The 16,245-nt window shown below is 45.6% G+C and overlaps 1 protein-coding gene and 4 non-coding genes across 5 annotated transcripts; 4 read left to right on the top strand and 1 right to left on the bottom strand.

Moving 5' to 3' along the window:
- The first annotated feature begins 1,753 nt into the window (after window positions 1-1,753).
- On the top strand, window positions 1,754-16,072 carry LOC136129677 (POM121-like protein 2). The gene is given in 9 exon segments (XM_065885994.1): window positions 1,754-2,189; window positions 2,192-2,274; window positions 2,276-2,470; window positions 2,473-2,619; window positions 2,621-3,157; window positions 3,160-3,294; window positions 12,739-12,930; window positions 15,294-15,777; window positions 16,020-16,072. Coding segments are annotated over 9 exon segments (2,262 nt in total).
- Window positions 9,445-9,518, top strand: TRNAT-AGU (transfer RNA threonine (anticodon AGU)). The gene has a single exon. It is a non-coding gene; the product is annotated as a tRNA-Thr (tRNA).
- TRNAV-UAC (transfer RNA valine (anticodon UAC)) lies at window positions 11,781-11,853 on the top strand. The gene has a single exon. It is a non-coding gene; the product is annotated as a tRNA-Val (tRNA).
- On the top strand, window positions 15,102-15,174 carry TRNAR-ACG (transfer RNA arginine (anticodon ACG)). The gene has a single exon. It is a non-coding gene; the product is annotated as a tRNA-Arg (tRNA).
- Window positions 15,895-15,968, bottom strand: TRNAI-AAU (transfer RNA isoleucine (anticodon AAU)). The gene has a single exon. It is a non-coding gene; the product is annotated as a tRNA-Ile (tRNA).
- Window positions 16,073-16,245: the final 173 nt, after the last annotated feature.

The raw sequence follows: 16,245 nt of genomic DNA, 5'->3' as shown, positions 1-16,245 counted from the left end.
CTCTTCCATGTTCACTCAGTTAACATTCTCGAGTTTGAGAATCCTCTAGTTTGCCTTCTTGCTTCCCACCTTACTTTGAAATCCCACCATTCTCTCACTAGGCAATTCCAAAACCCTTCTAGCTATCTGAAGTGACACACTGCCCCGAACTGTAAAATTGTAAAATTCCTTCCATCCCTGGTGTCCAGTAGAGGAGCAATGGAAATATTCCTTCAGCGGAGGCGGTCTTATATCAATATATTGTATGCGACCTCCCGGAGAAAGAGGTGATAAATTCCATATTTACTTCTGTTACAACTTCCAGTAAAGGCCCTTTCAAATTTGTTATCTACTTACGATGTTTTCATTGATTGCATTCTATTAGTAAATGAAAATATAAATGAAACCAAAAAAATTAATCATAACAGATTTGTGGTTCTGTCACATATCAAAATTTCAGATTTCAGTGTTTATACCCATATTTGGTGCAGACTAGTATAGTAGGACGATCGAATAAAGACTTTAAGCGTAAGCATACGTTATATTGGCGTAAAATTCTGTGGAAATACAAATTCAAGGAGAAAGTGATCGGTGAAGTGGGAGATGTCTGGACCCATTTTTGGACAGTGTGGGTTTTGAATGGAACTCATTCTCCGAGTTCCTTAACTTAACAACCTTAAAATGACGTTTCTTGAAAGAATCGTATTCAATCCGTGCCATTTTTATTGTTATTGGAAGGAATGGTGTTACAAATCTTAAAACGTTATTCGTTTTTCAATTTCTCAGAATGTTAGTGCCCTAGTTCACTCAGGCTAAGCCTGAATATTCAGCCGCAAATTAAATCTCCCACTTCTTTGCTCCCCTCCTGGAGCTCCGACCCCACCGGGCTAGGTGAGGATCGCGATTGGAGAGGGTGGCCGGGGCGCGGGGACGGGGAGGCGTGGCTGAGCGAGGGACAAAGCCGGCTGCCTGCGGAGGCGCTCAGGCTCTTGGTCGGTAGACAAGAAATCCCTTTGGCCCCCTCCGGAGCCTCGCGAGCCCGCCAGAGTGCCATCGTACCTGCATACTCAAAGTGCGAACAATCGAGGGCGACACACATTCAGCCTCGGGGAGGCGTATGGAAAAGGAAGGAAGGAAAAGGCAAAGGCAAAGGAAAGGAAGAAGGGCGGGAATCCCCAAGCAGCAAATCCGGCCTCCGTTATTCCCCGCTGCTGGCGCCACGAACGCCGTCTGGGCTGCCCAGGTCCACGCGCCCGGGTCTCCGGTCCCGCGCTCCCGGCAGCGCCCCGCCCCTCGCCCCCAACCTCCACCGACTCACCCTGAGGGGCTCGGACTGCCCTCCCTACTCCGACTCCGGGGGCGGGCGGGCGGACTCGGTGCCGGGGCCGGGAGCCGGAGTCTGGAGACCCGGCGCCTGCTCGACTCTAGCTCTGGGACTCCGGCAGCGCGCTTCCTCTCCAATCCCTCTCCTCGTGCCGCGCGCCGCAACCCGGAGAGGAGAGAAGAGAGGCCAGAGCGGCCAGCTTAGGCCTCAACCTAGCAGAGCAGTCTACGGGCGCTGCTGAGGTCCCGCGTGTCCTCTGTTTCCACCGGCCGCTCACTTTCGGATGCAGGACCTGGAGGGTGAGGAGCTCCCCGAGACCCTTTCACTTTCCTCGCGCAGGGATCCTAACCGACACCGGAACACTTCGACTGCGGCTGAGTCACCAGGCGTCAGAAACCTCGGGAGCCCAAACCCGAAGTCAAAGTCACCGACCCCGCCTCACTGCTCCACATGGGCACTTACGTGGGCAAGCTGGGACTCTGGCCGTCATCCCAAGCAGGGGGGCGCACAGACTTGTCGGAGAGGCCCTTGAACCGCCGGCCAGCTCAGCCCCTTCATCAGGTTCCCTGGGTTCAGCAAGTCCATCGTGCCCACCCTGCCCCTCGGCACAGACCTGCGAGGAGCCTGCCGAACTGGGATCCTACCAGTCCCAACGCGTGCGTGGTCAATGAGGCTTGGAGGCGCTTTCGCATGAACAGGTCCCAGAATTCCATCGTGGGGCCTCTTCCCTCAGACTGGTGGGAAAGTTACTTCAAGGGGAGTATCTGGTCTCTTCGGCACCCCAGGGCAACATGGAGCCCGGTGACCAGGAGGCTCGCTCCTCGTGAGCCCCCCTCCACTGCCCCAGCAGAGGTAGCGAACTCTGCAGGGGTCTCACCTTCTGAGAAGCCCCAGACCCATGTGCGAAGGAGACAGTGCTGAGGGCCCTCGGAGAGTGCAAGAAGGGGAAAGTCAGATGGGAAGAACCACTTTTTCCATGAGAGCTTGGACAGTAAGAGAAGGATTCCAGAGACCAGACTATCTGCGTTTAAGCCTCTGACGAAAAATGGAGTCCTCACTTCTTTTGTACCCAGGCCTGGGCCTCTGAAGAGAAGCCTCGACTGCTGGGGCTCAGGTCACAGCTCGAATAACAGGCCCAGCTGCTCCTCCATGGACTCCTTGGCCAGCACACACACACAGGTGGCCCCCTTAGCTCCCAAAGAAATGCTATTACAAGCTCTTACAGCTCTTCTAGAGATTTCTCTGAGGCTTGGAAGAGAAGTATTCCCAGTACATAACTCCAGATACCAGAGTGGCCAATAAAAAGGAAAGAACATTGGTCATCCGTCTCACTCTCCAGTCCCACTGGTATCAGATGAGTCCCCAGAAACATCTGGCAGCTCTGGGCAGCAAAATCAGATTCCCCTGCTTCTGTCAAGCCCCTGGAGCCTGCTGTCCCTGACTCCGCCTCCTCAGCTGGGTTATGCAGTCCCCGAAGACCTGGCCTTAGGGAAGAAAGCTGGACTCCAACGGAGCAACAAAGCCAGAGAAGATACGACTGAGGTCACCACAGACTCTGTCCCTGACACTTGGTCTGCTATTCAGCCTCCCCTGTCCCAGGGCACTGATCCTCAGCTGGAAAGCTTACATAAAATGCAGAAGTCTCCAAGTCCACTGGCCTTCCCACAACCTACCGGAGAGGCAATCTGTGTGGCCCACTCGCCTCTGAAGACAGCGAGCCTGCTGGCCTCACGTGGGTGCTCCCAGTCAGAGCCCCTTTCAGGCACCTCTTCAGACTCAAAACCCACCACTACTTTCATCCTTCTGACCCTTGTTTCTCCCACAGCACCAGTCACTGACACCACGTGGCCACTTCAGCCTCTCAGGCTGCCATACCCCGAGACTCACCTGCCATTTACCCTGCAGCACCCACTATGCAAAGCACTTTGTTTGGATTGATGAGCAGCCCAGCCCCCCATCTTCCTGCATCTGCACTCCTGTTGCAACTTCTGGTAAGTAATTCCTCCATAATTACGAGTGAGAAATGCTCAAGTAGGGAACCAAAGCTTCTACTTTTCTTTTAATTTGTACCTTATAAAATCACCCTCTACCTCACATCTCTCCCAGATAGGGTGGGTAGGGCAGGAAGACTCTTGGACCTGAGAACAAAGGGAGAAAGGGAGGAAGAGCAGATACCGAAGCTGACCTCTGTACTGTAACCAATGGGAGGTCTATGAGTAGCTACGACATATTCCTTAGCACGTATCATCCTGATGGAAAAAAAGAAAAGGCAAGAATGACTCCCTGAATACATCTATCTCCTGTTTTACGGATACCTTGGAAGAGACCTAACTGGAAATATAATCAATCTTAAGTTGGTCGATAAAATAAATTGTTGAAATGAGTTTATGATACAGGAATTGCTATAAAACTCATATCTATTCAGAGGCAGAAGGATATTAAGAAACTTGCCCAAGCTCAACTAGTTAGTAAAGGTTAGATTTGGGATTTCAACCCTATTGGCTCCAAAGTGTGTGTTCGCTTCTCCCTCACTACAGCAAGTCACCAAAGTCAGGACTCTAACCCAGGTATATACGACTCTAAATATCCATGCTGTTTTTACTCTGAAAGGCATTCCACAACCCAAGATTGCCATCTTACAGTGCGGGGGGGGGGGGGGGGAGGGTGCAAGAGGAAAAGTATTAGACAATTTCTACAGCTCTTTACATGATAATTTAACATTTATACAGTGATGACTGTATACCTTGCATCGTGCTTTGCACCAGCCATTCAGAGGTGAAGGAAAACTTCTGCTTTGGAGATTACAATTTAGTGGGGAGACTGGTAAGTAAGCCAGTGATTCCATAACAAGCGACAGGTACTAAGGGAATGGAAGCAGGGCAGAAGGTCATCTTATCTAAGTCTTGAAACTTGAATTCTGTCTTACGGTGTGTGTTCTCCAGTTCTAGCAACTGGAGAAGGGTATTTCAGGCCAAAGACAAAACACGTGCACAGGAGGGTCTGGAAGACAGAACGCATCTATCTGGGTAACTTTCAAGGAGTCACACATGGTTTGGGAGAAGAAGGGGCAGATCATGGGTATGCTTATAAACCATATCGCGCAGTGTGCACAGGGTTCCAAATACAATGGAGAGTCATGGAAAGATTTTAAGTAGGAAAGAGACAAGCTTGGGTTTAGATTGCTCTAGCTGTCATGTGAGGGAGGAGTCAAACGGGGACAGGCTGGAGGCTTGGAAATGTGTGGGAGGCTGCGGAGACACCAACAAAGATGAAAGATACAATACATTCAAGCTAGGTAATTAATTACCTGGTTAACAGGGATTGTTAACCAGGTAGTTAACAGTGGGCATGGGGAGGCAGTAGAGAGAGGAGGGATTAAGAAGCAGGACTTGGTGACCGATTGCACCGTGTGGGCAGAGGAGATGGGCAGAATAAGGGTGAGGGGGAGTTGGAGAAGACCGACCCTTAGCCATTTGACTTGGAGGATGGAAAATGTAATTTTGGCAGAATACATGGAATGTTTATAGACTTGAGTGTGAAGTGACTATGGAATATGAAGGAAATATTTGTCATATTCAATCATTCATTCACTGAAAAAATACTGGGCATCTGATACTGGTTACTAGGCACTCTTCTAATATTTGGGATGTTCTCAGTGACATAAAATTCCTGTTCTTCTGGAGTTTATGTTCTAGTAGGGGGTGTGATTAAAAAATAAACAATAAACATAATAGGAAATAACTCCCATGTGAAAGAGATTGCAAACGGCATGGCAAAAATATAGAGCAGGGTAGGTGGGTTAAGATGGCGCTACAGTTTCATCTGAGCTCTTATGAGAGGTTGACATCTGAGCAAAGACTTGAATTCACTGACAGACTCAGCCATGCCAGAGTACGAGGGAAGAGGATTCCAGGCAAAGAGAAAACCTGGTGGAAGTCCCCCGGAGTGAGATGTGGAACAAGCAGAGGCTTTGGGACAAATAAATGACATGACTTGACTCACTTTTAGGATTGTTCTGGCTGCTGGCTGAGCTGGGACGGTAGAGGAGTGAAAGCGGGGAGACTGGGAGGAGGGTTCTGCGGGAATCCAGGTGGGATTCAATGGTGGCCCAGACGAGGACGCTTACAATGCAAGTGGAGAGAAGTGGTCAGATTTATATATATATTTAACCGATTTGCTCTTAGAGGGGTTGTGAGGTGTGAGATGAAGAGAGGAATCCGGGATAAAGCAAAGGTTTTTGGTTAGAGCAAATGAATGTATGGAGTGTCTGGTGAGGGCTAGGGAAAGATTGGAGCATTGTCAATGTACCTTAGAATATTGAAATCTTGGGAAAAGGTGAGATCCCTTACGGGGAGGGTATAGAATATGAAAAAGAGGGCTAAATTCGTCGCTTTAGATCGGCAGGAAGTTAATGAACTTTTCAAGTGCAGTTGGTACAAGTAGCTAAACTCTTCAAAAACATTTTTTTAAACTGCTTCATCTCATACAATTAAAAAAATGAATTCCAGATGGATTAAGGACTCTGATAGTATGAAATAAAATTATTTTAAAATAATTTATTTTTATAAATTATTTTAAATAGGTAGGAGGAAGGAAGCCTCCCTGGGTGAATCTGATCTTTTGGGGGGCTCAGAGTCGTCAGTCAGAGAGAGGCCCCCAAGAAGTAGAGTTCAATCAGGCCAAATGTTTTGTTCCCTTTTTCTTTTTCCTAACTCCGAGATGAGGCAGAGTGAAATAGGAAGAATGTAGAGATTTAAAAAATTAACCTTACTTTTCAGTTGTTTCAGTTCTTTGTGTTCCCTTTCCTTCTCCTCCCTCCCCGCCTCCCCCCGCCCCATCCCTCCGGACCCCCGGACCCCCGCCCCGAGAATTTGAAGAAACCATTTTGTTTCCCTTTTACGTAATTGCCGACAGGGGAGGAACAGGCTACCGGTTAGCTCAGTTGGTTAGAGCGTGAGTGCTAATAACGGCAAGATCTGTGGGTTCGATCCCCATACAGGCCAATTTGTACGACGACGCTTACCTCTTACACTTCTACACAGATGAGAGTTCTTTCAGTCTCAGGTCCACTGCGATGTCACAATTAATGTCAGGGAGACAGACAAACCTCGCGCTGAGAACTCAAAAAAAATTTAAACACACATCTTTGATTTACCCCAAGGTTGAAGTCCTCCTTTGAATCCCATCTACAGGGTGAAAGGATAGTAGTGAGTGACTAGCAAGGGAAATAGAGCCGCTTTGGGCATATTAGTTTTCCACTGGGTAACTGATTCTTGCAAAGGAACTGACCCTACTGGATTATTTTCGTCCTAAAATAAACTGGGAAACCATCCACACTTTCTACACTTCCACACTCGGGTCTTAACTAGTTCAGCGAAAGGTGAAACAAGATTTTTTTATACGATGTGTGAAAAAAATATTTATTAATATCAACGCAGTAGGAAAGAAACAGCATTGCCAATTGTCTCTTTATAACAGGGAAAGAGCTCCCAATGACCAAAGCTGGAACAGTTTGAACAACAGATGGTGTGGTTTTGGATTATAATCCAAAGTATAAAATACATATTCATGAGTCCATACTGATGTAAATAAATCAATGAATACAAGAGAAGGGAAACATTTTCCTTACAGAAGAATTCCAACTAATATAAGTAAATGCTCCCCCCACCCCCCCAGGAGATGAAGCTTAATCCCCTCCCTTCCGGAATATGGGCCATACTGAGTGACTAACTTCTAAATAGTAGAGTAGAAAGTAGGAAAAAAATAGGAACTTCACAAGGAAGAAAAATGGCAAACACTACCTTAAAAATGATCAAGGTTGGCATCACCAGTGGTAAGCTATGCTCCTATCATGTAACATCCGATATGATGCGATGGGACAAGTACTTTATCTTTGTGGTCTCCCACAAAAACCTATAACCCCAAACCAATCATGCAAAAAATATCAGACAAACCCAGATTGGAAAACAGTCAAGTATGCTACAGAAATACTTCATCAACACTGAGAAACTGTCACAGACTAGAGGAGGCTGAATACAATGTAGGATCCTGGAAACAAAAGGGACATTAGTGTAAAACCTGGTGTGATATAGTCAAAGTCAGGAGTTTAGTTATTAGTAAAGTACCCACATTGGCTTCTTAGTTTAAACAAAGGTACCATGATAATGGAAGAAGCTAATATTAAAGGAAACTAGGTAATGAGTATAAGGCAATTCTCTGTATTGTCTTTGCAACTTTTCTAAAATTATTCCAAAATAAATATTTAATTTAAAAAATTACAATAAGAAACATGTCTCTTTGCCACCACTGAAATCAGTGTTGAGGCAAACGCCTGGTTGACAGTAGTTCCATGATAGGTAGTTGTTCAAAGCTGAAGGAATGTGGTATTGATGTCTTATTTTGGTGAGGGACATGGCAGAGATATTTATATGGTTATCTGTGCTAGATGATGTATACTTGTCCTGCCAAATACTCTCCTAGAGTCCCATTCGCACACTGAAATGCAAACCAGACCAATGAGATTTGTCTTTAGCGTGTAAAAGACATCTGAAATGGAGCCATCTGGTTTATGTTGAACTTGAAGTTTGGTGGGTTTCTCTCACAAAGTTTCACATCACACCCAAAGGGTCCTCTTTCCTATCTTGGGCCTAAAATATTTCCATTTGGGCCAATAAACATCTGAACCCCTTCTCTTTGTTACATCCTGCCCCACAAAACTGGTATGTTTATCTATCACACCAAGGTCCCATTATAGAATCCAAGTTTTTCAGAAAGAACAGTGGCCAGTTCAATGTTCTTTGGTGGGTTCTTCACAGAGCTCAGACTTCTCCCAGGTAGTATTAATCACGCCTTCTTTTTTGTTCTTAAATACTTCATAGATTACTTTAATGCTGGGTGGATTTGTGTGTGTGTGTCTGTGTCTGTGTGTGTTTTAAGTTTTGGGCATCTCTGATGTGCATAAATGCAGGTGGTTCCTAATTTAACTTAGTCTTCCCATTAATACACATAATACCTGATACTTAAAATACAATAGGAGAGGTGTATTGCATTGGGCAGAAAATTTTAGATCTTACCGATTTGATTACAACGAAGGAGTTCTTCAAGTAGAAATGAGTGGAAAGAGTGACCTACCTTTACAGAAGTACTTGAGCTGTTGAAACACACAACAAAAGGAAACAAATTGCCTGCTATTGCAAGAGATACAGGCAGTTTCCTTACACTGTTCTCTATCAGCTCAGGAAGCAATGCTGTGTACCTGGCCTAGATATAACACGCTTGTAGAAGTCTTATAGATTGAGGCTAGTCATAACCCACACCATGTGCCAGCACTCCCCAAAGAATTTGAGTAAATGAAAACAAGAAATGGAGATTTGACATTATTTTCCCAAGGTCCCAAATATAATGACAGGTTTGGGACAAAGAACCAATGGAGCCTGACATCACAGTTTGTGCTCTTAAGCATCATTCCATACTGCCTCTCATTCTCAAAGGGGAGGACTACTCTCAGATATTTATGCGTTGATTGTTGATTTCAGGAACTAGGACCAGTTAAGAACTTTATGACATTTTAAAGTAAGACATGTCTACCTAAGTTTTATATTGTCTGTATCTCTGTGACAAACATCGTTCTTAACATGTATACATTTGCTGAATTCTTACCTTCTTTTTTCCTTTTGCATGCCTTTACCTGCCACATAGCTCCAAAATCAATATTGGGAAGCACGTTTCTCTCTTGTAAGATATTGCTTTTTCACAGTACGAGTAGCAAATGGTGTGGTGAAGTTCTTCAAAGTGCTCCAGTTCATGTTATGTTTCAAGACCGATAAGCACCATCATTTCCCAATTGCAGATTTGAAACTGAGAAATATCTCCTATAACGAAGTTGTAAAAGCTCCTAGAAGTGAAATGGCTTGGCTACCTATTTCAAGGGTCCAGAGGCTCAGAAAGTTTTTCTTGTCTTGGCACAGCATGTAAACTTCTGTGCATATTTCAGGCGAGAGAAAGTAAAAGAACTTGATAGAAATTCTGAGAAGTAGTCCCGAGACTCTATCATTAATCAAAAATTCTTGAGAAATGCATTGGTGAAACAGGAAAGTGACATCTCCCTCAAAAACTGTAAGCCTGAGTTTGGTGTCATAGTTGGCTCCGTGGCTTAGTTGGTGAAAGCGCCTGTCTAGTAAACAGGAGATCCTGGGTTCGAATCCCAGTGGGGCCTTAGGTGGCAGTGTTTTAAACATGGCAAATAAAAATTGGAATTAACTGCAGTTGACATGCCTTCAAGTCCCAGGAGGAGATGGGGACAGCATTAGTCCCCTTGCTTACAAAATAAATATAATATCAACAACTCTCCCAAGAGCGTTACTTGCCCTGAAATCATGAGATGAAGATTAGAATTACCTAGAGTGATTGCTTCTTGGTCTTTCCTTTACCTTTTAGATCAGGTGTCAGACATTGCCAGTTCGGTTTTGTGTGATCTTTTCAATTATTTTTGCCTCCTAGAACTTTTAACACAACGGAGACATTTGTTCTTCTTCATTGATTCATTGAATGGTCAACCTCTCCCCTCAGATCCCCCCAATTTTGTGCCAGATAGCTTTCTGGCACATTGAATAGCGCCTTAGAGCCATGCTTCTCAAAATTTTGTGAGCATATGAATGACCTGGTATGGTCCATTACAATGAGGGTTTTAGATGACTACATCTGCAACAGGGCCTGAAAGTCACCACTTCCACAGTCTCCCGGATGAGTGACGTCTACACTACTGTTACGTGGACCATCCAGTGTGAGGCAAGGCTACTGAATTAGTGATCTAGTTTCGATGGGCGTGCTTTCAAGTTCTGCACTTACATATGTTTACAGCTATTTTCCACACCCATTACTTAGTCTGGAGCTGTTTTTACCCGTTTGCCTTTAGTCAAATCTAATCCAAAACCAATAAAAGAACAAGGGAAAAGTTCTAATATAAATTAGAGTAGTGTAAATCAAGTAGTGTTATAACCATTTCCTCTTTTCTTTTTAGTTTATTTTTACTGGATTATAGCTGCTTTACAATGTTGTGTCTGTTTCCGCTGTACAGCAAAGTGAATCAGTTATACATACACATATATCCCCTCTTTTTTTTTTTTTTTTTTGATTTCCTTCCCGTTTAGGTCACCACAAGCATTGAGTAGAGTTCCCTGTGCTATGTGGTAGATTCTCATTAGTTATCTCTTTTACACATAGCCGTGTATATATGTCAATCCCAATCTCCCAATTCATCTCACTCCACCTTCCCCCCTTGGTATCCATAACTTTGTTCCCTACATCTTTGTCTCTATTTCTGCCTTGCAAATAAGTTCACCTGTACCAGAAAATGAATGAGCATTTATCTCTGTGGTTTCATTTGGCAATTTTAAAAATAATTAACTGATTTCGTGCAATCTTATTATAATACTCAGTGCATGTGCCCTTTGCTACCTCAGGCTTGCATGCTTTTTCAGGACAGCTGGTAGGGTCAGGATTGGCCACGTTGGGGGCCACTCATTGACTGCTTTACAGTAAACTTCTAATCAAATTATTGGAGAATAATAAATCATCACTTATGCTGCCAACTCGATATCAGGGAAAAAGCGGACTCCAATCTTGCTAGCTGGGAAATACTGTCTCACTTCTGTGTTTCCTGCAACCTTGGGACCAATCCAAGTTGGAGTTGCTGAGAACAGGAGTTTTCAGCTTTGCTCTTGGTCAGACGTGCTGATGCAGAGCTGTCCTATCAGGAAATTCTCACAGAGAATTCGAGGAAAGACCATGGTTTTGCTGCTGAGCACCTCCCTGATCCTTGAGGTAAAAGCTGGGAAGTGGACAAATACAGTGACGAAGGTCAGGTGAAGTGAGGAGAAAAATAAAGTATAGTCTAGTACGTCAGCTGTTGCACAGATTGACGTCGCTCAGAGCACAGGCGTTCCAGGCCAGTGTGAGTGACACTGGATAAGAAGTTGACTGACGACTCCCACCTCAACCTACTCGGCACAGAGTCCGGTCCCATGAATTCCCAAACACTACTCCTTTTGTCACTCCCTCCTGGGGCACAGCCCACCCCGCCCCTGCTCAGCAGTCTCCTCCGGACAAGCATGCCCTCTCGGAAGTTTGCGGGTCTTCGGGGCTCTGTGTGTTATGTCCTGGGTCCTACGATGAGCAAGAGACGTGGAAATGAAAGTCACAGGGTACTGTCGGGTAGTTCCTTGTAATCACATGCCCTAGGAGCCTGAGGTCACCCTGCGTGGTGTTGGGGAAGGAATTTGGACTCTGCTTTTGAGTTACGTTTGGTTATGAGTCGTAGAGTTCCTATATTCTTATTTTAACACGTTTTTAAAAAGGAGGGAAAGCAAAGTGAGTGAGTGATAATATACTAAAAGAGAAATACTCAAAATTATTAGACTTGGGGAGCACCAAGGAAATGCCGTTTTATTGGACTTGTAAAATCCAACGTGTGTGTGACGTTTCCGTGGTGCAGCGGTCAGCACGTTCGCCTTACACGCGAAAGGTCCCCGGTTCGAAACCGGGCGGAAACAGTGCCCTTCCCAGGCTTTTGCCACTTTACCCACAAGTACAACTACTTCCTTACTACCTTGTTGCCCTCTCTAAGGTGCCCGACCTCAAAACAAAGGGTTTCCAACCTATCCTCACAGCAGCAGTGCTCAGAGCTACATCTTGTTAAAGTACTTACTGCATTTTAACATTTCTGTAGGTTCCTCGGACTCCAACATCTTTTACAATGTGTGAATTATGAGTGTGTCCTGCCAGTCTGTGCCTAGTGTTTTTCTCTCCGAATGGACTTTTGAGGAAAAACGTGCTCAGTTTTTGTTGTTTTGTTTTGCGGGGGGATGGGGGGTGGGGGTGGGGGTGGGTACAGTGTAGCAATCTTTCTTGTATGCTTAGTGCTTATTATGTCCTGTCTAACATATAGTTGCTCATCTCAAAGGCATGGAGTATTTTGCTAAATTTTCTTCAACAGACTTTACTGTTTTCACTTTCACTGTAGAGGCAAATGATTTGAAATGCAAGCAAATGGCCAGGAAGCAGCTGAGGTATGCTTACCGCAATTAGAAATGAATAACTGAATGAATGCCATCAGACAAACAAGGATGTAAATCAAACAAACGAACAACAAAAGGTGATGTTTCCAGATGTCTTCCATCTCTGGCATTTTCTTTTTTTCCTTGCCAGAAATATTTTCAAAAACCTTCAATATGAAATTTGTGTGTGGAGAAGGTGGAAAGCAATGGAGGAGGGGGTGGAGGAAATGAATCAGAAACGTTTCCCGTCCCCAGAAAGTACACGTGGATTTTGTGTCCGGCAGAGGCCGTTGCTTAACCTCACTGTCCTTTCCTTTTTCTCCTAGTTCCCGGGGTCCGCGTTGGTACCCCCGTCAATACCCTCGGGGACTCGGTCTGCAGTCCGCCTTGATCCGGGTCTCTCTGCTCAGGTGTTTCCACAACGCGGTCAAGGCCAAGCCGCCCCTTCTCCGGAAGCCCAGGCTGCGCGCCGGGATCCGTAGGCCGACTCGCCTCAGCCACCTAGGCTTGCCTGGGAGGGGTGGCCGCTCGCTGCCACGAGTTGTCCTTTGGGCGCAGAGACCTGTCGCTTACGTGGGTTCAAAGGGCAGTTGCCTTTAGGCACAGAACAGTCCCGGCCGGGCTCGGAAAGGGGTTAGGGTGGGTTTACCGGCGTGTGTGTTTAGAGACAAGTCTGTGGGACAGACGTACGCGGAATGGGGCGCGGGGGCCCTCGCAGGCAGGGTATCGAGGCCGGCAGGGGCTCCTCTCGGACACTTCAGGGGCTCGGCATCCCGCTCAACTCAAGGTGCGTGCCCGGCGGGCGGAGATGGTCCGCGTTGCCACCAGGAAGCCCGCCTCTTCCCGGAGTCAGGACCATGAACAGCGCACTCTGGATTTGCCGGGCTGTGTGAGGGATTTCTCAGAAGAGAGAAAGGACAGGGGGAAATGTTCTGATATAGTATATTGAGCTGGTGGTGTGTGTGTTTTAGGCACCGATTTTTTTTTATTTACAAAAACACATGAAGTACCGCATACCGTATTTCTACTTGATGGTTATGGAAGAAATGTTCACATATATTAAGGTGTGGGGAAGTCATGGCTTACATATGATTTAACTAAAACTTAACCCTGACTAGAGCAGCCTGTTTTGCGACCTATTAAACATACCTTTTACATCAGCTTTAACCGTTAAAAAAACCCAAAAAACATAAAACAAAACCATACCGTTACATCTGCTTTAACCATTTAACTTTTACCATTACCAGAAGTAAAAATGTCTGTTTTAAAGATGAAGATTAAACGCCTCCCTTCCTGGGACGCCAGTGCCAGTAGTACTTCCGCTCTACAGGGACCCTGGCTCTTGTCCCTCGTGGACTAAGGGGAGTCACATGATCTGAATGCCTGGGAGTTTTCTCAAACGTTTGGGGGAATTTTAGCTGGCTTTTGCTTAGATTGGGTCAGACTAGATCTCAGATTCTGTGAACTTTGAGAGGACAAAAGTATGACAGACAGAAAGCAGTGTTTCTAAAAGAGTTGCCTATCACCTAAACATCTGATGGCTATTTTATTATGTGGCCCTGAAGATTATGGCCTGAAATCCTCTCCATGGCCACTCCTGTGTCTTCAGCTTCATTTCGTACCTCACTGCCCCCTCTCTCCCAACCAGCAGCCCTTTGTCCTACCTGCCAGCAGTTCCTCTTGTTTCCCAGGGATGTGTGCACATATCATTCGTTCTACCCCAAATACTCCTCTATACCTAGTGAACATCTCCTCAACCTTGAAACTTGACCTCCACCATTACTCCTTCAGACAAAACTTTCTAAGTAAATCTTCACATTTCTTCTAGCACTGTACACCTCTCTTTTATTGCAAAAGCCAGTTAGGTGAAAGATGGCAAAGCTGGGATGAGAACGCATTGCACTCTGGATTCCAAGTTTGGGCCGTCAAGAACATTACCATACCATGTCTGTCTCTCAACATCCAAGGTCCTTCTCTCGAGGCAGTTGTACATTTTGAGGCATCTCTTTTGCCCAATTTGAAAACTAAAATAAACATACAACCAAATTGTCTAAAAAGAGCATGTCTGTCTGTTTGAAATGTATGTGGTATTAAATCAGTTCCTAAATTCCCACATTCTATGTCAAATTTGATTTCTGGAATGTGTGTACCTTTACTGAATGACTGAATTCTTGCCTCGTTTTGCCTTTACCGTTGACTTTTGCATGCTTTTATCCGATGCATGGTTTATCACAGAATTTGCCCATGATTCTCCCTCTTAGTGAGGCTTACTCTTTTAACAGTAAGAGGAAAAGATGTGATTCTTACAGCCGAACTCATTTCCAAACCAAATAAATGTGCACTATTTTTTAACGCTTAATTAAAGAGAATACAGGGCAGTCATTAGTCATCCACGCACACATCATCAGGGTCCAGTAGAAGTACATCAGAATATATGACGCGGGTGGAAGCATGGCAGATTAACAGATCGATTGCAAAAATTTGCAAAGAGCACTCGCAGGAGAAAACTTGCTTTCAGGGAATGACATTCTTGCTATCACGTATGGAATGTTCTAAGGGTAACAATTCTTATGATTTTAAATATAGAAATTGAAAACAACGTTGTAGTATATACACTCACCGCGAATTACATGAATCTGTCGGAGTCAATGGTTTTGCGGTTATTTCCATCCTCATTCCGGAACCAGCGACTTCGGAGGTTTCATTTAATTAAATAGGCATGCTTAAGGCCCTGTTTCACGCAGGGGCCAGTGGCGCAATGGATAACGCGTCTGACTACGGATCAGAAGAGTCTAGGTTCGACTCCTGGCTGGCTCGGGACCCTTTTGACACCCAATCACCTTGCAATTGACACGCCGACCAATTCTTCAAACTTTCTCCGATCGCAAGGACGTGCTGGGAAAAGCTCCCTCACCTTCCTTCTTGTTGCCCCACAGGGCAATCAATCCCGCCTCTTGCGCAACTCGGAAGGACACTTCAAAGGCGATCACAGGAACGTTCACAATCTAACGCTTTCTGGTTTCAATCTCATACCGCAAATATGGAGAAAGGTTCAGTCTCACACGGCAAATATGGAGAAAGGATCGCACAGAGACACCTATACACAGATTCAAATCAAAGAGGCTTTAAGAAAAAAGAAGAGGAGGAGGAAGAACAAGAAGAAAGAAAGAAAGAATCAATGTGGATCTACGAGTGTCTTCACCAATATTAGCTTCACTGGGTTACCCCTCAACCCCTTCCGAATAGAGAGACGAGAGGCTTTGACTGAGGCAATGGTAAATCTAGGAAGGCTGGGCTTGTGCGGGCCGGATATTGGAGCTGGTCCTGACCACCACGCACTCCACATTCCATGCCGCAGCTTGCTTTCCAGGACCGCGACTTCCAGAAGAGCGCTGGTTAGACAGTTCCAAAATGCGGGGGGTAACGTGAGTGACGTGTATGCTTTTTTTTTTTTTTTTTTTTTCCTTTAAGTAACCTGCGCCTTCCAACTCTCAGAGACGTGTAACCACCTTGGGTGGTAAGGAGTAAAAGCACGCGTGGCCCGTACGGGAATCGAACCCGCGACCTTGGCGTTATTAGCACCACGCTCTAACCAACTGAGCTAACCGGCCGTGACGTGACTTGCGTTTTCCCTTAAAACTTTTAACCATCATTTCCCGCAGTACCTCTTCGGCCAAAGACAAACGTTTACTTTTCACGGTCCTCGGACACCTAGCTGCTCCATGTGTAACCCACCAAAGATCTGCTGTGCCCTCTACACAGAGAGCCAAACTCGGACAGCAGCCCTTTGTCCAAAATGCAGCCTTGGGTTCCACGGCGCCGAGCCATTTACACAACAGCACATACTTCCATGGACTCCCCCGGCCGTTGACCGCAGCTTCCTCCAAA

This window comes from Phocoena phocoena, chromosome 10, assembly GCF_963924675.1.
Source record: "Phocoena phocoena chromosome 10, mPhoPho1.1, whole genome shotgun sequence".
Lineage (NCBI taxonomy): Eukaryota > Metazoa > Chordata > Mammalia > Artiodactyla > Phocoenidae > Phocoena > Phocoena phocoena.
This window is presented reverse-complemented; position numbering and strand designations above follow the sequence as displayed.